The following is a 19,056-nucleotide window of genomic DNA, read 5'->3' as shown; positions in this document are numbered from 1 at the left end:
GTGGATGAATAAACCATGGCGATAATAATTATTTTTAAAATATTTGTGGCAAAAAACAAAACAAATTAAACTTGTAGGAGACCTCCACATCTTTTTAAATTCTGAGGATGTTGCTGTGAGTTCACCTTCGTCGTTTATAACATTTAGGGGCTACAGTTTCTTGCTGAATTGTAAAAAATGACATCTATTATCATGTAAAAGAGGCAAGGGCAGAGAAAATAATATTCTTATTTTATCTGCACAAAATGTTAACTCTTAGCCCAAATAGAGATGACCTGGGCTAAAATAAAGGCGTTCAAGTAAATTGCATTTTACAATAAAAATAACATCAATTTCCTTCTAGTCTGACCGTATCAATTTGGCTTCACCAGCATTTCTGCATCATGAAACTCCAGGCCTGTACATTACAGTAGGAGTCCTCTTTCGGTCAGAACCACTACTGTAAATGTTAATAATAATGCAACAATTGTGTTATAAATCAATGTTCAGCCGCCAGCAAACATTTCCCATCATCACCAATTTCTTGCAGCTGCTTAAAACGAAAAGAAACAGCTCTGCAGAAAACCAGATGTTCTTATACAGGGGAATGTCCGAAATATTACAGCAATGACATGTTTTAAAAAAAGAAATTCAGTAAACTCACCATGAAGTCGGCTTTGCAACTATCAAACAGTAAAAGTCAATTTTATCAAATGGTTCTAAGTACATCATTGAGTTGGATTTTGTTGGCCAGCAGGCCTTTACATCCATTAAATAGTACACATTTACTTATACTGTTTATCATTACCATTATTGCTCTGGCACTTTTTTTTATTACTCTTATCTGTTTATCAGCTTGAGTAAATGATGATAAAACTGTTGCCTGTAGCTGTAGTTAAAACTGCTTCATTAATGAAGAATCGAGGCTATAAAACTTTTCAATTCGTACTTACATGGTCTGCACTGTCCACTAGAGGGCAGTGGTGTCGTGGAAGATTTTTTTGTTTTTTGTTTGACCTGATTTCATGACTTTGGCACTCAAACTTGAAGATTGAAGTTATTGACCACAGAGATAACAAGAGACTCATCACCAGTACATTTATTTAATTATTACAACAATAAATAAGTGACTTTTACTTGGTGAGCACTTCTTATTCACTACCCCCTGCTATTAGTAATCCTCCAGTGACCCTCCATTGAATAATTACTCCAACATGTAAATAATGGAACAATTGTGCATTTATAAGGTACATTTACTGTTGACAGGAGGGGCAGCTTTGGTCTAATATGTGAGAGTTTTGACTCTCAGTGTGGGTTGAACTCTATAACACAAGCCTCTATCCACAGCCAAATTTACTGAGCAGCATAATTACAAGTGGTGTGGCGACCGTGCCAATCATCTATTGGAAATTAAGGGGGAAACATTTTCTTATGTTGACTAATGAGGCAACATTTCTTTTAAGATGCAATAAAAGCACTAAATGTGATGGAAAATTGCCTGAAAACCCCATAAACAACACTGAATCACAAACATGCATCGCAGAACCTTTAATGTAAATAGGTTTCTGATCTGTCCTTTACAAGGTAATTTATTTCAACAAAGCAGAGAATGATTACTGTCACCCCTCGGGTAAGTTGTTGTTTTTTATGGTGCAGCATTTAGCATTTTTGGTGCAGTGTCACAGAACATAAAATTGTTAAATTACCTGGCCGCCTGCAGTTTAAATGTTCTGTTCTCGTTTTGCCTTAATGATACAAAATAACCTGGATTCTGCAGCCCTGTAATGATGATCAATAAGCACAGCAATTAAGCTTTATAACCAGACTGTGGCCTGATTTCTTAACAAGCCACATGCTGCTGACTAACATTTTCATTTTTGCAGGGTTAGTTAATTAGCTGTGAGGGGTTCAGACCTTGATTGTAGATCCGAAGTGCAAGAACTTGATTCTTGGCACGAAAAGAAAAACATGCCTATTGCAACATGAGCCAAACTAAACTTAAACTGCAAGCTGTAAAATGATTAGTAAAATGATTAGTCTGTGTTGTAAGATTAAAAACATCTGCACAAGAGTGAAGTAGCTGGAACTTTTATGACTCATTAAGTATAATTTATTGTAACTTGTTTGCGTCTCTTACCAACATGTTTAGGCCTCTTTCAAAGACACTGAACATTCCTCAGCTCTCATCACCAACAGCAAATACTTTCGATCTTTTCAACACTATGGCTGCAGGACAGGTGGGTATTACTCTGTTCTGACAGATTTCACGCAAGTCGAGTCTTCAACCCTGTTATCAAGTTAAATCTTGAAACAAATAAGCTGATTATGTCCTTAAATGATCAGAATCTACAGGACATAAGATGACAACAATGTGGTCACATTCTTCAATAAAGGCCTATTGTAGCCCGGCAACAATGTTGCAATCATAGAATATATATATATATATATATAGATAGATAGATAGATAGATAGATAGATAGATAGAATGCAGACCTATGACAACGAGCGCCACCTTGTAGCAGATTAAGGTGCTGTCAAACTCCCTCTGACTCATCATAGTAGTGAAGGACAATCACAGGTGTTGTTAATAACATTAACGGTGGCTCCATTCTGTCCAAGTGTCCCAGTAAGTCATGACAGTGAGGCAATATGCACAATACCAGGACCCTGAAACTGAGGCAGCTAAATGGAATCGAGCCATAATTAATTTATTATTTACACCTGTGCTTTTCCTACTGTGACATGTCAAAATGTATTCAGTGAAAAGGTCTGTATGCATGAACTTAACTGCAGACTGCAGGACTAACACATGAAATATAGGACCTGGCACAGGAGCTGTCTATGCCATCAGTGTAATAACTACAATCTCAGGGCCAATGTAAAGCACCCAGTTTCCTCATTGAACATATTTTTGTGATGTATAACATGTCAATCACATTGACAGCACCAAGTACAAGCATAAAACAAAATAATAATAACAAAAAACCCTACAATGCTAAAATACAAACAGTCAGGGTCTGTATCACTATGTGATAAATGTTTCAGCAAATATACAAGGTGGGAGTTTTGTGGGTAAATACTTGTTTGCTTAGATAATCAATCATATGAGGAAGCTTATAATTATCGTGTGGTAATGCAGCAGTCAATAGGTGCCACTCTGAGAACTCTTCTTGGTGGTGCAGCACGTTTTGCTGCCAAAAAATATTTTACTCAGGACTTACTGGATGTTGTCAGAAAAGCAAACCCAGAATACAAACATGGACAATGTGTCATTTCCGCAATCTTTTATTTAACATATTGCTGATGAGAACATACATGACACTGATCACTTAGGCCTCATTAGTCCATAAGTAAAGCCTACTGCATATTCAATGAAATCGATTACTAATCATAAATCGTAAATTCAAGCTTGTCTTTATCTTTCTTACAAGTATTCATACTGTACACATTATGTGCTGAAAATGTAACCCAAGGCCAACTCAACTCTGGCTAGTTGTAGTCAAGTGAACTGTACTACATCTAAGTCATACATCATGGCCTCATATGACCAGATGTATTAAAACTTAGATGTAATGATATCCTGGCATCAATCAAAGGGTTGAACAAAATGTGGCACATATCAGATCAAACGTCTCAGCCTGAGATGATGAAATCCTTTCACCAATGGCAAAAAACAGATAAAAAACTGAGAAATCAAGATCATTTTTGTAGCATGTTTAAGGTCTACATGGCACCTAAATCACAGCTCCACTTACTGAGGAACTACTCTACATGCAGATAATACAACCCTGCCAACAGATGGCAGCAGAGGCCATCTATTAAATCAGGGAGGCAGATTTTTTCCCCCTGTTAACTGATTGCTCCTAATTCAAAACACTCAACTCAAAAAAAACAAAAAACAACTGGCAACAGCACCATTATTTATTTGTCCAAAATACGTGAATAGCTACATTTCATCATTGGGAGAGTTAATGTTTACTTTAAGTTTTGCCCGCTAAATGAAAGACAGTGTGGTTTGTGTTAAACCACACTCCTCTCTCACAGTTAATCAAATGTTTTGGTTTATAGAGTGAAAATGCTTTTTGTACTTTGCTTAAAACAATGGTTGCTCAAAAATACAGCTCTATTTTTATCCAGTAGTGACGAACATTACAATAAATGCACAAGAGTGAAAATGACTTCACTTCACTTCTTCAGAACATGAACCAGTTTAGTCTTGACAGCGTATGTGCGGTGTTTCCCAGAAACAGCAGGCAGAGACTCTGGAGACAATTTTAGAAAATAAATCAACAGAAACATAAAAAAGTTGATACATACAGAGGTTTATTACACAATATAAGACATATATTGTCATTAAGTACATATAAAGAATGCCCGGTAAACTACAAAAAATATGAATGTTTCTAATGTGTCTATGGCAGTGAGAGCTCCATTATTTTATATCCATTTATTTAAGGTCATGAAAACATTGACTTGTCTTTGAGTACAAGCAGCAGCACTGTGGTAACTTGAGATGAAACAAAACTAAAAATAGTTTGGATGCAAGAAATGTATAAAGGAACATACTGTACAGCTGTGAGAAAGCAATGCTTAGGACATCTATTCCTTACATAACATTCTCAACCACCATGTTCAACCCTTCAAATGTTTACTAAATGCTGTATAATGCTCCTTTAAGACATGTTAGTCAGTCCGAGGGTTATGGCAACATGACATATTTCTCTTAATGACACATGAACCTTTGATCAGCCCTGGTAAGTAAGCAGCAGTTAAGCCCGACTCACAAGCATCTCTTATTGCTTTATTATTTCAAGGTTTCCATCGGCATGGTTGGCATTCAGCAAATTTCCTGTGGAAAGTTCTGCACTCCTTGCTGGAATGTAACCACACATGTCCACTAACATGAGTCTGCAGCTAACACACGCACCCAACTAGGTAGGACATGAAACAAGCAATGTAATACACTGCAGGCTGTTGTGTTTATAGTACATGCTTTACCATTCTACATACTGCAGTTTTTTTATGAATGTTACAGGCTGCTGTACATCTGTTGTCTCTTCTCTCGTGTTGCTCATCTCTCCTCTTGCAGAAGCTGAAGTCTGTCCTCAGCGTAGTGAGGTCTGCTGTGTCCAGTATCAATAGCCTCGCAGTCATTTGTGAAAAACACCAGGTCCTGCCAAATAAACAAAGACATGTGATTGAATCACTCTTGAGCTCAAAAACAAGGATCTTCAATGTCAAAAAAAAAAAACACTGCAGATGTTCTCACCCGGTAACAAATTCTTGTGATGATCGTGTGCAAGTTCTGGACTTTACGCTTCAACAGCACCATTCTTGGACGCTCTCTGCAGTGCTGGTGTGGATGGTTCAGCAACAGGTAGAGAAAGTCACGGAGCTTGGTTGTGACACATGAGTTCTAGAGAGATAAAAACAACAACTGTTTACCACAAGCGTCTAGTGAATCATTTGCAATTTCTCATTAGTGATTTTCTTATTGCCTGACAATACAGACTGTAATAACACTCAATAGGTCAAGTACACTCACTTGATTTTACTTTTCTTTTCTTTCTTTTTTTTTAAATTTCATACATTATCATTTCACAAACCCTCAAACATACAAATGGGACATGGATGCATCAGATAACATTTTGTCACACAAATCAAAGAACAAATGATAGTGATTTGATTCATTTTACATTAAATTATCTTCCTGTACATGATGAGAGTGAACTAACTAGGATTACTTTGTCAATTTTGCATCAGATTAACTCCTTAACTCCTAACATCTGACTGGAATTGAATGAGTGAAAATGTTTATAAGTGAAAAAGAGAAAAATGCAACAATTTGCATTTTCCAGGAGATTCAATAAACCCACTTCCAACACACCTGTGTGTCCCCCACAAGTTATGCATTGCACTGATGTTGAAAACTTACATGCACATCAAGGAAGATCGTAGGAAGGAACTCAGCACATGTTTTCTGCCAATACAACAAACATTATCATTAGAGTCATAAAAATGTAGCCTGAAAGTGCTTGAAACAACCCTTCCTGCTTAAGGCGACGATGCAGTAAAGCTAAGAGCTCTTACCGTACGATTGAGGGTGTGTATTTTGTCCAGCAGATCCATTATTTCTTTGCTCAGGCCGAGCGCTCTAGAGTAGCAGGTCGGAGGCGCGCACTCCGACAGCCACACAAAGCTGAGGAAACACACCAGTCCCAGCCTCATGTCGGATAACTCTGCTGGCGCTGCTCGGGACTGCTTCCAGCTGCGTGTGCAGTCAACACTGTTCCAAACAGTGAAGAGGAGGACTTGCAGCACTTTTAAGGATGGAGTGGTAGAAAAAAAAAAAAATAGATGGACGGTGACGTGGAAGCGTAGCAAGGCTGAGCAAAACATTTGGGGTTTGCTGCGTTTTGGACAGTAAATCAATGCTCTGTTCATGCAGTGTTGGCTGTTTTATTACCTACCTGCTGTTTCAGTAAGATACAAGAAAATGTTTTAGGCTCAGGTGGAGTTTTGAATTTGAAAACATCAGTGTGTGTATCTCGAGTGTAAAATTATAGTCTTCACAGGAAACCACAAAACCTCAGATGGGGCCCAGTGTCTACAGTTTTGAACATGTATACAGTAGAGTCTTTGGCACTGATTTTTAGAAGATATGTACTTGACACTACTACAGACAGGAGTTTCACTTGAAAAGTGTAATCTTTTCAAAAGATATGAGTCTGTAGATTAATTGACCATTTAAAAAATGGCAATTCAAGACAAAAACATGACCTGTGTGTCAAGGTCATACCACCCCTGTAGGACCTTGCAAATGATACTGCCTATAAACAATTTGAAGTACTAAGCAAAGAAATAACTGGAAACAGTTTAAAATCAGCTGTCTTTACTTAAAAACAGAGTTGAATGCTACATAAAACATGGAAAGTACAGAAAATGTTCTATTTTTTTGTGCTACATATCAAAGCTATTAGTTTATTTTGGGTTTTAGTGCTATCATACATCAAAGTACCATCATTATGGAGACAGAAGAGAAACTGGCAAAATTACATGTTTTTTTTTAAATCTCAAGGTATGTTTGTTGGAGCCACTGAGCCTTTCTTCAGATTAAGAAAGTTCCTCTTCCTTTTCCTCTTGGGGGCATACGTGCTGTCGAGCGATTCAGGTGGATCCCGAAACACAAACAACCTTTCCCCTGTAGCAAGGCTGCCCACCGCAGTGCTGGCAGAGAGCACTGAGCTGCGTAATGTTTCATTCACTGCCTCCATGACCCTTTCTTCTATAGTGTCACTGTGCTGCTGTGTCACTGTGCTTTCGGTCCTGGTTGATTTATAAATAGACGGTTGTGCTTTGGTAAAACTGTCCTCCTTTCCTTTCTCTTCTACCGGCAGTGGTGCAACATCTTTTGGAACCGGGAGATGGGAACTGGGGAGCAGTTTTTCCATCAGATTTTGCCTCTTTTCCTGGAGTCTGTGAGATGTGGAGGACAAAGGAGCTGTTGTTAGTGGGACTGGAGTGTTAATGTGCTTACCTCATGGTCCCTGCAGCCCATCTATTAAAGTCCTCTGATGATGAAAGGCATATTTCACTTCAATAAAATGATTTGTCTATGTTGGCGACCACTGAACTAAAAATTAGTCTTGATGAGAGTGAAACAAAGTTTTAATAATACAGCAGCTGGTAGCAAAACATGTGTTGAACTTACCTCTGTCTTTCCACAGAGAAGCTTGGCATATTTGGCATACTTTTATACACCACGTCTTCCCTCAGTTTGACAGGAAGAAGTCGATTAGACCCTGCGGCACACCTGGTCAGAAAGTCATCAAAATATTATGGAACTGATAACTGTAATCCAACTTCTGTAGATAATGTTTGATTAAAAATAGTCAGATACCTAGCCGTCTGATATTCTGATACAAAAAACAAAAATAAACAAAGTAAAAACTGCACTGCTTTTTTGACATTTCATTGCATATTTCAGGTGCTACCGGTGTTTGATTAGCTACATGTTGATCAGATGCTACAGAAACTATTTCACTATTTCACTTCAGATTTTAAACAGTGCACAGTGGTGAATGATCAAATTGGAGTTAACAGAGAGGACAAACTGAGAACAGATGCCAGGGATAAATTCAATAGAAATCAAAAGTTAAATCAGTTAAACTAACTTACATTGACAATTTTCACCAAGGCAGCTTCATCAGGGCAGGTAAGAAATAAACTTTCTGTCCATTTCAACTTCCTTTGATAGTTTATTTTGTGTTTCAACACAGCCCTTCACATAACACAGCTGTTGTTTCTGACCTTTTCTTCCGTTACCGTTGTCAGACGACTGCATAGCTATATATAAAGTGATTTGATCAAAGATCTCACACTCAACAGTGCAGTAAATGAGCCTTGGCTTGTCAGATCCAAGATGTTCTCAAGTTAAATGTTAGCACAACATTTAGAGCATTTGAGTTTTACATCCTACTGTTTATTTGAATTCACATTAGAGAGATTTTAGGCTGTCTTCAGTAATGGGTAAACTCAAATCAACAAACAAAACAGCAGAAACAAAAGAACTAGAAAAGAAAAGAAAAACACATGTCTTGCATATTGTTCCAAACTTCTCTTGTCATTTGGCCAGACAGCTCAGATCCAAAGAGACATCATGCATGAGAGATTCATTATTCATCAGTAATGTAATCCAAACTCAGCAGGGGCCGGTCATGAGTGTTCCAGTGTATCAGGAAGAGAGGGAAATTAAAGGATGAGCAAAATCATTTATCTCTTCATCTTGGCTCAGGTAAAATGACCCTTGTGGAACAGCGTTCAAACAGTATTTTTGTTATATAAATCTAAGACATTGCTCGGAGATGGCTGTGTTTCAGCCAGCTGCTGTGGCAATGCTGCTTTTATTTACTCAGTGACTTCACTTAAAAAACTACTTTCTTAGGGCACCCTGGTGGCCTAATGGTTAAGGCGCATACTACATGACTGCAATGTCCTCACTTCGACTCCCTGCCGGGGACCCTGTGTTGCATATTATACCCCTCTCTCCCCCCCTAGTTTCCTGTCAAAAAGCCTGAAAAAAAAATCTTAAAAACAAAACAAAACAAAAAAAAAAAACTACTTTCTTAAACCACAGAGCTAGAACTGCTGAGACTCTGGCTGTGTACATTTATACAAGCTGTTCTTTTCTTTTTCTAAAAAAAGGAAAAGAATAACACAACCCAGAGACGAGTGAAAGACAAAAGCTTTTGTGGGCACATGCACAAACTTACAATTTGCAAGAACCAGGCGATTTTGTACAAAGATGAGTCATTTGATAAAATGTACCAATGCTTCTCAATGAGGAATTGACCATCTGCCCTGTTTTCAGCCAAAGAGTGGTGTTTGCAACGGTAAATATCATACTGTTTGTTGTCCAAATGGTACGAAATGACCTAAATGTCCTGACATCATTTACAGATTTACAGGTAAATACTGATTTAACTTTAAACCGCTGACAGAATAAGGCTACACTGTCCATTGTGGGGTTCAGATTGTGAACATGGTTCTTACCCCGCGTGTTCCTGCTCTGCAGACGTTGATGCAGGGTGCTGTTTGGGGCAGAGGGCGTCAGTGATGGAAAGGAGTTCACTTTCAGGCAGGGTAGGGAGGAGAAGACGCAGGGTCTCCAGGAGAACCTCAGCAGACACCTGACTCTGCTTCACCAGCTGAGATGCAAACTCCAGGTCCTGAGATGAAGAGAGGTTACCATATTAAATGATATTAGGATTAAACTGAAACAGGAGGAAGGCATAACATCATCTGAAGAACAGATTTTCTCTGCTTCTACTAGCATGCACACAGCAATGAGGAGAGGATGTCCTTGCATTTTCCCATTTCAATAATATGTTTCTATTAAAGGTAACATTGGAAAAATTCTTGATAAAGTCAGACCTGGTCACAGTTTGCATACAGTCTCTTGAGCTCCATCTGTTCTTTCAAATATTCTGTGGCTTGACTGTTGGCAGTCGTCTCTTGCAACCTAAAAATCACCAGAGAGTTTCAACTCTGTAAAATTTAATGGTCTGTGTCAAACCAAAGGCTTTACAGAATTCCTCATTGCTCCCGAGATAAAAAGTGACATGACGGCCCACCTCTCAGCCAACAGCGTGATGACCTGATTGCACTTGTAGAGTGCCTCCTGGAGGATGAACACCATCCTGCAATCCTGCCGTAGCTGAAACAGTCTCTCCTCCTCACTGCCCTCATCTCCTTCATCGGAGTTGTCTCGGTGTGTTTGATTCGTCTTGAGTCTGAGAGGAGATATTTCCAGGCTGTCGAAATCAGTCCTCTCCTTCTGAAGCTGTTGTTCTGCTTCCTCTAGGCCCTGAAGCAAAGAGTCAAATTAACACTTGAATGAAAAGTCTACAAAGTTCAGTGAGAAAATAAATGTCTCAGAACTTAAGAATGGAAATGAAAGTTGTCTGAGAATTTAACATTACTTAAAATCTTAAAATGTATACAATGCAGGATTTATAGGATGTATGACAAAAATAATCCCTATCAATCATCACTTGTGACCCACTGTAGATACAACTCCGCCACACACTTCCAGAGACTCTGCACTCTGCCTGTTTTCTTTTTTTCTTACTATTTTGTTGTGTTCGGGATGTCTCTGGGCATCAACCTATGGGCAGTGGGTGCGTAGCCCTCAGCCAATAAGAGCGTGCAGGGTGTGAGGTCGGGACTCATAGCATAGCAACCAGGCTACATTGCTGTTTCCGTCTCTCTCCTCTGCTCCGCTCTGCCGTCTGTCTCTGTGTCATAGATGTATAAAGAGCTGCAGGTCTGTGTATCTGGTTGACCGAGGCAGGGTTGAGCTACACACTCGCAGATCAGAGAGGCCACAGCGGACAGGATGAAGCTCTGCGCCTTTACGCAGGTTTGTGCGGATGTGTGGGTGTGTTTATTTGTGCTTCAGAATGTAACCACCGTGAAACAATCAGAAAAAAAACATTTAATTTCTCTGATTCACAGCTTTGTTCTCACCAATGCCGTGAATCTCTCCCTCTCTTCTTTCATTCTCTAGCTTGCTTGACCACTGCTGTTCTCTCTCTTTCTCTCTCTCGGGGAAGAGAGGCCAACTTTGAATGCTGTGTGTTAACAGACACCAACTGACAAATCCTGCATAGTATACCTTTAATATGCCTCTCAAACCCTGTGAGCAGCCCGCTGAGCATTCTGCAATGCAACAGCACAGAGGTTAATTTTAAGTATCTCCTACCAAGCAGTGGCTTTGTATACTTTGGGCCATGTCTTGTCTCTCAAGGCTCTTTCTCTCTCTGAGTTGATGAATTAGCAGGCTGTGCAGAGTCAGCATGGCTCTGGAGGTCTCCAAGACCTTGGTTCTCCTCTCAGCCTTCTGGTAGTGGATGGTAGCCATCTGCATCGCCAAACTGTCCGCCTGAGAGCGCAGATCATCCTCTCTCTCCCTCCCCATCTCCTCCATCACCTGCCAAATTTACAAAGGATGAGTTTCAGTCAACATGTATGAACTCAAAGCACACCATGTGCCATCTACATGTCAATATTTAACATAGAGGCATTTATTTTGAAAATTACAGCTTCTGCTACTGTATGAACTTAGTGGAAGGGTTTGGTATATCATAAAATGAATACATTGGTAAAAGCTAATTGGAGTGACAACTGAACTTTCCTTCCTTCTTTCCATCTCTCCTTTACCTTTTTCATTGCACCACTCTCCATTTCCTTCTCCTTCTCAAACAGTTGTATTCTGTCCTTGAGCTTTTTCTGGAAATGGAGCAGGTCAGATGTGTCTGTTTTCTGTCTGGCCTCGCTGGTTTTCCCCTTGGATTGTGGTTTCATCTGCAAAAACCATAATATCCATAAGGTGGTTGGGAAATTACTCCAAGCGTGCTGTTATGATGTGATTAGAAATGAAACCACTCTGTGGAGCACTTTATTATTTCAGAGTAACAATGTACACTCATCCAGCTGCCACACAATTGAAGCTGATTGCAGTGTGGTTTGTACTGGCAACCACCATTCACCATTTCTCATTTGTAAAAACATTAAATGCACCATTATCTCTTGCTGTAGTTTAACTCAAGGGGGGTTCTTCCCTTTGAGTTACCTTCAGAAATGTATCATGATGATATTTAAAACAAAAAAATCATCATCAAAGTTAGCACAAAGAGAACTGAGTGGGCTTCCACAGAGACATCCATTTATAAAGCTACAAAACAGAAGTATAGAAAAATTCAAAAGCCATCAACTGACTCCATTGAGAGCTATAACGCATAATTATGCTGCAAATATACGTAAAGTCTGGGGGTTTTAAAAATAGGGATTCTGCTTGTTCCCACCACCACCATGCCAAGTTCAATAACATATCTCTAATGTCAATAAATGCTGAACTGCTTTTATTTTAAAATTAGTGGGCAAATCAGGGTAAATAATACCTAACACGACCACCAACAGTCACTTGGCCTTTTAGAACATATAAACTGAATTCAATATGTCATTATGTGTTCACCATCTGTTGCTCGCTGTCTTTTCTCCAAGCCTCTAGAGCAGTGTGGAGTTTAGTTCTGGAGATGGCGTGAGGCAGCACAAGGCAGCGGTCCATCACAGACAGACACTTCTGGAACTCTAGTTTCATCCTCAGCCTGTCATCCTCCGACAGAGTCAGCTGGGACAAGCATAAACACCTGAGAGCAGACACAGAAAAAGAAGACAGTTACTTAAATGGCTGTGTTGAAGGACATGCACAAACTAAAAACGTGATATAACATTTAAGTCACACACTCATTGAACTTTCCTATATTTAAATCCCCTGGAACAAGATGTGTTTGTGTAAAGTGTCACTGACCTGAAGAAAGATCTGCAGTGATCCCTGAGCTGCCTCTGCTCCTGCAGCTCTCTCTCCATGGCTTCCTGCAGAGCCTCCCTGGTGCAGCTGAGGGTGTGTAAGGCAGCTTTGCCTTCCTGGTGCAGCCTCTCCTGGCCCTGCAGGAGAGTGCTCCCTCCTTGTCCCTGGGACTGCCCCGACGCTGCCTCTGGTTCTACCTGCAGCAGGGAGCGTTGCATCCCTGGAGGTGAGAGTGTGAGCAGGGTTTGGGTTGCGGAAGGCTGGATGGCTTTGACCTCTGCTATGGCACCCTGGATCACACGCATGGTCATCTATAGCACACATAGAGGATCAAGACAGGGGGTAAACTCAATGAAGCTTAATAAAATACTTTTGTGTGTGTTTTTATGTCTTTCAAGGTGATTAGGTCAATAATTTTAAGTGAATGTGTCTGAGCACCTTGCGGATGTCAGCAGCAGCCTCTTCATCTAGGTTGTTGATGAGCTCAGCTAGCTCCAAGTTGTGAGCCGTCAGTAAGTTCTGCCAACAGTGCAGGTGTTGGGCTACCTCCATCCTTTCCTCCAGACCCTTAGACAGGTCCGACAGATCTTTCTGTCTCTGCTTGTGGACCCTCAGCTGGAGAGGGTAGGAAGCAGGATTTAGCAATAGTCGTATATTACTCAAGGAATGAAATGAGAAATGTTTTGTGGTATCAGTCAACAATGGACGCACTGTATAGTGAGGGTGTTTGGAATAAAACCCTAAATAGACTCCTCACCAACTCAGAGATGAGCTCTCTTCTTTTCTTAATCAGTCCACAGCGCATGGCTCTCCTCTCTTGGCTCAGTGCCTCGTCCAGTCTCTGCCTCACTATCACCAGCTCTTTCTGGGCTTTCTCCTGCAGCTGGTCTATCTGCTCAGCAGACACTGTGCTCCCTCTGGTGGAGAAGACATGCCAGGTTAAAACAGCTCTAGTCTAGTATACTTATTATGAATGAGTTTAGAACTCAAGGTTAGACTGTTAACAAAACTCAAGCTTACTTGGCCACATTTACAATCTATAAATGTAGTGTAGTGTAGTAGTGCAACTAGATGTAAAATTATAGCAGATTGTGTTGATGTTCTGGTAACTACAATAGGCACCAACCTTCTGATGTGAGTGAACCAGCTGTCCAAATTGCTGGAGGTGCTGGAGAAGGTGTCAGAAATCAGGCTATTAAGGCTGTGGAGGCTGTGCACCAGGAACTTCCTCTGTGCATGGCGTTCAGCCAGCACATAGCGCTGATTGGCAAGGACCACATCCAGCACCTCTTCTAGCTGATCCTGGTCAGAAAAGAGAAAGAAATGGCACAATATACACTTTTTTTCAAGTCCAATCCTTGATTTACAGTATGCGCTGATTCCCACATCTACAAATTGCTGAAAGATGAAGAAAATAAACAGAACACATACATAATTGTGTCTTATCTATTTTATTTACTGAGCATGACATTTGAATTGCCAATTCTAACATGTCATTTATCTAAAAATCTACTTTGGCTGCTCACCTGACAGGCAAAGTAATTGTGCTGAAGACTCTTAGCTGTGCTCTTCTCCAACTCTCCCATCCTTGTGGCCTCCTCCAGTTCCTCAGAGAAGATCTTGTGGAGTTCCACCCGGCGCCACTCAATGATCTGCCTTTGGACCTTGGCTGAGGCCTCTTCATGTCGGACCAACAGGATGCGCTGGAGCTGACTCTGGCTCAGCTTGTGCAGCTTCTCCAGGAGGACACTGCACTGGAGGAGCTCCTGGTAACATACAAAAACGGGATTTAGTTTAGTGAAAGCATGTAATGAAAGCAATAAACCAAGAGGATTTTACAAACCATAAAATCACAAATATCACAATCAAGAATTTCTATCAGTAAAATCTATTAACAGTACAGAAGTGGTGGATCGACCTGTTGATCTGCATGTTGACACAGCAGCTCCGCTTGGGCTTTCTCAGCAGCTTCCCTGCAGTGCTCTGCTTCCATCTCTTCCCGAGTCTCCAGGTTACACTGGCCAGCAAGGGCAGCCATGCGGGCCCCTCGCTCCTCCTTCAGCCGACCCTCCATGCCCAGCAGCTGTCCGTGGAGCACACTGAGCAGCCTCTGTTGGGCCTGAGCACTGGCCTGGCCCCGAGACCGCAGGCCACCCAACAAGGACGACATCACGTCCTTGTAGATCTGAATCCGGGTAGCCTCCAGGTTATTGGTGGCACGCAGCAGTGTAGACATTTCAAGGCTTACAGGGATAATAAGTAGAGTTAGCAGAGAAAAATAGTGAGACATTTATGATATATGAACAAAATAGTAAAAATTTGGGTGGAACAGTAGCTCAGTGGTTAGAAAAAAGAACCAGGAATGATTCATGTTTCTTCCAAGCAACAAGCTTCATAAGTGAATGTTGAAGCCAACTAAGAAGTGACTTAACATTAAGTTTCTCTTATGGCTGCTAGATGCAGGCTCCAAAATGAACTGACTGTACTGACATAAAGAGGAAAAGTGCCAACATAAAATTACACATTGATATATTTGAAAATTTATTTCACTTGGTGATGATTTTTAAAATTAGTATTCTATTAAAGGAGATTAAACATATAAAGAAGTACTGTGTGTAATTCCCCCTTGACTGGTCTACTCACTTCTCCAAAGCCTGGCACATGTTTTGCGGATCCTCCAGCACCATGATGTCCACCATCTTGTCTTCAAATGTTGCCTCGTCTTTGACGGTCTCGCTCATGTTGCAGTCTGCATACTCTGGGTCTGAATCACCTCTGTTTCTCTGAGTTAAGAAAATATAATGTATAAACAACTAGCAATATATAATGACATTTCAAAAGAAACTTTCTCATGATAAATAAAAAACCAAGCAACATGTTGGTAAATTGTTGTTTACTGCATACAGTTTGGTTGCACAAATTCTGACAGTTTTCTTTTAACAGGCAACCAATTTTATTAAAATAAGAAACAAAAATCAATGTCATGCCATACCATTTGCTGAAGAAGGCTCAGTCTGGTTCTGAGACCTATCAGGTTCATGGCCAGAAACCCCAGTGACAGCAGCATCAAACTTACAAAGAACCCACCAACAAATCCAGCAAAATGGACACCATGGTTAGGATAAATCTAAAACAGAAACATGAGACTAAATGATGAATCACAAACATTAAAAGAGTAAACATACAATTAACTGTACTCTACAGGTGTATGCTAAGTGCTCACAACTTACCCTATCAGTTGAATTCACCCTCAGTGTTAGATTAGCTGTTAATGGGCCAAACATGCTGACATCATTCTATGGGTTCAAGTAAACAATAAGAAGAGAGAAAATGATCTTATCATACTGTAATTCTAAAAACAGAAATGTTGTTTTAGTTCAACAAGGTTGTCAATTTGGGAGGTTTCTTTTCAAGTTGAAGACAGCTGAAATAGAGCAGCAGATAAATACCTGTGAGGCGTTAGAGAAGGTGAGAAAAGCTGGAAGGTTCAAGACTTCGCTCTTATGACTCCTTATGTGTGCAGTATAATTGACAACAATTTGGGATCCAGCTGAAAAGGTAAAATCAGTATTATGTTATTTATTGAAGATGCAACCTGCACAAAATATTTGAACTCAACAAAAGTTAAAATCAGACATGCTAGGGTTAAAAATCATCTGCCAGACATACCAGCCAGTGAATCGATGGCAAATGTCTGGTAACCTCTTTCCACAACCTTGCCCTCAGTTTTCAGGGGCACTATTCCAGATATGGAGTCCCGAATAGCCACCTGAGACAGGTTGGTGCCACCTACTGGGCTCATGTTGTGAATCAGCAGGAAGAATGTCAGCTGAGGAGGATCGGTGTCAAGCTTTGCCTGGAGCCCGCATGATTGAGCAGGAGAGGAATGAATCACCAGATGTTCATTCTTAAATGTTCTGTAATGTTCATTTGCAGATTAAAAGTGGTCATGCATCTAGCTAAGTGTAGCTACTTCAAATAATTATATTGATGTACCTGTGCGCACTTATGAAACTTGACCCCAAATGCCGATGGAGGCGCCACACTCTGAACCTGCAGAAACATGCAACACTGAATAATAAGTTACTTTAAAGTTGATAATCACAGTATTGCTAAGCAAAGAAGATTCTGACATAAAATAAAGAATCCAATAAGTCTGTGCAAAGACTGAAGCAACCATAACAGCTCTCTAATATGGATACAATTTTAATTTTAAGAATAGTTTACAGGTACTAATAAAGCAGAAACACACCTGAGGCAGAGTGTGGCCGGGGATGTATCTGGTGAGTGTGCTTCTGCGGCCCCGAAAGTGTAAGATGTTTGACATGTATCTAAATGAAGTGTAAAAGGAGTGTCCCCATGGGCCAGCAGGGGCCGAAGAAGAGAGAGGCCCCTCTGCAGAAAACACCACAGGCTCATATGTTTCCATTGTACCTGTCAGGTAACACAGAGGACATTTTAACAGCCTTTGTTAAGCACAATTACAGAGGCTAAAATTGACAATAATAACAAGGTAGCACATGGAATTTGACCTTTATATCATCTACAGTTGTACAGCATTGAAAACATGCATAACTAGATGGTGAGTATATCATAACATTTGTTATGTAATTTATTGTTAGTGTATAGAAGTAATGTAACAAGAAAGGAGAAAACAAACCATCCATTTTAAGCAGCATCAGCTCTTCTGATTTCCCACCAGGGTCATGTTGAGTTACATGGATACTAGAGAGGCTCTGACACTGGATAAAGGACATTCAGCATTAAACATTTAGCCTTAGCAACACTCTGCAGCCATGCATAAACAAGAGTACCTCTCAAAGCCAACAAATACCTGTACATCACAAATTAATCCAAATATAGGTTTGATTCAGAAATATAACAAAATACATATTCATCTTCCATTTTTGGGATACAACTCACAACTATAAGGTGTGATGTGTAGCTTTATTAACATCTGCAGATAACAAGCATCCTGTCAGATGGTGTCTCAGAGACTGAATCTTCATCAGAGGAGAGACTGGAGGCTTAAGATACACCAAATCTGACACGAAAAAAAGTTCTGGTGCAATTCATTTTTAGGCTACTCACCCCACGGTTCTCCGAAACAGGATGTGATGGTGGTGTCGTGTACCAAGACGCAGCCTGAGAGGTAACGTTACCATTACAATATCCAGCCCCGTACTCCAACATACCGGCACGCGTTTCACGTGTCCAACGGGAATACAGAGGAGTTGGAAACCAACATGAAACCTGGATAGTCAGGAAAAAAGACCATATTGTGACCCTCTCCGCGATAAAATGTACCTGAAGCATCTATTTGGTGTGCTGCTCTCACCGAGGAGAGCCGTTAGCTAACTGACTGCATTTCTGATGTCGCCGCGGTTGAAATGAAAACATTTCCATGGCTTTTCCCTGAGAAACAATAAGTAGAGATGCGTTTCTGACGCACATTATGTTATTACTTCAAGAAAAACTATGGACGGTCTTTAAAGATGCCTATGCGACCAAAAAAGCATAATAACCGTAGCTGTTTGACCTCGACAAGTATTTCCAAAACTTGGGAAGAAACGGACTCCTCCTCAACTCAAGTGTGTCAAATGCAACAAAGTACATACGAATGTTTCCGGCGGTGCCTTTCAAGATAAAACAACATAGATGAGACTGTACGATGATTGGATATATAAACGACACATAAATATGCGAAATAACAATAAAATTGATATTATCTTTAGCACATTTGTATCATTTATACATGTAAATATTATTCTGTAGAGCCATTCCTCAATTTTCCCACAAGGATCTTTTTGTGCTTTTATATTGAAGGCATTGTCATCCTCGTCTACCCATTAGCTAAACTAATGTGGCATTCATAGAATGTCGGAATAATCGGAAAAATTAGATAGAGACTGGGAAAATTAATGTGAACGCCCCTTCATGTGGTCGAAAAATTTGGTACACTACTTAACGAAAGTTGACGTCATATACGCAGAAACATTGTGGACGAAAGTAAATGTCTGGTTTGATGGAAATAAATTTTTACTAAATCACGTATTGCATATAATATTTTTTTTTTTGCTCACATGTAATTTGTAATATGGTATTAGGTTGTAACCGTTATTTGCTGTCCACGTAGTGACCTGGAGTAGTTAGAGAAGTTGTTTATTAGCATTAACCCTGATAACAAGTCAGTTAAAGCAATATTT

The 19,056-nt window shown here is 40.1% G+C and overlaps 2 protein-coding genes across 3 annotated transcripts; both read right to left on the bottom strand.

Annotated features, from left to right (window-relative positions):
* Positions 1 to 4,284: 4,284 nt before the first annotated feature.
* On the bottom strand, positions 4,285 to 6,423 carry LOC137181842 (uncharacterized). Its single transcript, XM_067587899.1, has 4 exons — positions 6,070 to 6,423; positions 5,915 to 5,959; positions 5,249 to 5,395; positions 4,285 to 5,152 (listed from the first exon to the last, which is right to left on the bottom strand). The coding sequence occupies exons 1-4, from the start codon at positions 6,421 to 6,423 to the stop codon at positions 5,051 to 5,053; spliced, it is 648 nt and encodes a 215-aa protein (XP_067444000.1). The 3' UTR covers positions 4,285 to 5,050.
* On the bottom strand, positions 6,070 to 18,474 carry LOC137181840 (limbin-like). Of its 2 annotated transcripts, XM_067587897.1 has the most exons (24): positions 18,189 to 18,474; positions 17,942 to 18,103; positions 17,511 to 17,592; positions 17,103 to 17,284; positions 16,847 to 16,903; positions 16,520 to 16,706; positions 16,300 to 16,400; positions 16,081 to 16,146; positions 15,843 to 15,977; positions 15,494 to 15,633; positions 14,769 to 15,093; positions 14,377 to 14,616; positions 13,977 to 14,152; positions 13,608 to 13,767; positions 13,289 to 13,465; positions 12,851 to 13,161; positions 12,515 to 12,689; positions 11,701 to 11,844; positions 11,243 to 11,470; positions 10,113 to 10,345; positions 9,913 to 10,000; positions 9,532 to 9,707; positions 7,691 to 7,792; positions 6,070 to 7,455 (listed from the first exon to the last, which is right to left on the bottom strand). In XM_067587897.1, the coding sequence occupies exons 2-24, from the start codon at positions 18,041 to 18,043 to the stop codon at positions 7,053 to 7,055; spliced, it is 3,990 nt and encodes a 1,329-aa protein (XP_067443998.1). In that variant the 5' UTR covers positions 18,044 to 18,103; positions 18,189 to 18,474; the 3' UTR covers positions 6,070 to 7,052. The 2 variants fall into 2 exon arrangements, with proteins under 2 accessions (XP_067443998.1, XP_067443997.1); XM_067587896.1 differs by having other exon boundaries at positions 17,942 to 18,474.
* Between the last annotated feature and the right edge of the window lie 582 nt (positions 18,475 to 19,056).

This window comes from Thunnus thynnus, chromosome 4 (genome assembly GCF_963924715.1).
Source record: "Thunnus thynnus chromosome 4, fThuThy2.1, whole genome shotgun sequence".
In the NCBI taxonomy this organism is placed as follows: domain Eukaryota; kingdom Metazoa; phylum Chordata; class Actinopteri; order Scombriformes; family Scombridae; genus Thunnus; species Thunnus thynnus.
Note: the sequence above shows the minus strand (reverse complement) of the source record. Positions and strands in the feature narration are given on the sequence as shown.

What these genes read in the sequence shown, in the direction of transcription:
- LOC137181842 (XM_067587899.1), bottom strand. Translation starts at nt 6,423, where the DNA reads ATGAACAGAGCATTGATTTACTGTCCAAAACGCAGCAAACCCCAAATG. An exon ending in TACACACCCTCAATCGTACG is followed by an intron (nt 5,960 to 6,069) that starts GTAAGAGCTCTT and finishes TTGTATTGGCAG; the next exon opens with AAAACATGTGCTGAGTTCCT. An exon ending in TCACAAGAATTTGTTACCGG is followed by an intron (nt 5,153 to 5,248) that starts GTGAGAACATCT and finishes TTTATTTGGCAG; the next exon opens with GACCTGGTGTTTTTCACAAA.
- LOC137181840 (XM_067587896.1), bottom strand. Translation starts at nt 18,166, where the DNA reads ATGCTTCAGGTACATTTTATCGCGGAGAGGGTCACAATATGGTCTTTT. An exon ending in CACTGCAGATCTTTCTTCAG is followed by an intron (nt 12,690 to 12,850) that starts GTCAGTGACACT and finishes GTCTGCTCTCAG; the next exon opens with GTGTTTATGCTTGTCCCAGC. An exon ending in AGAGTGGTGCAATGAAAAAG is followed by an intron (nt 11,471 to 11,700) that starts GTAAAGGAGAGA and finishes TAAATTTGGCAG; the next exon opens with GTGATGGAGGAGATGGGGAG.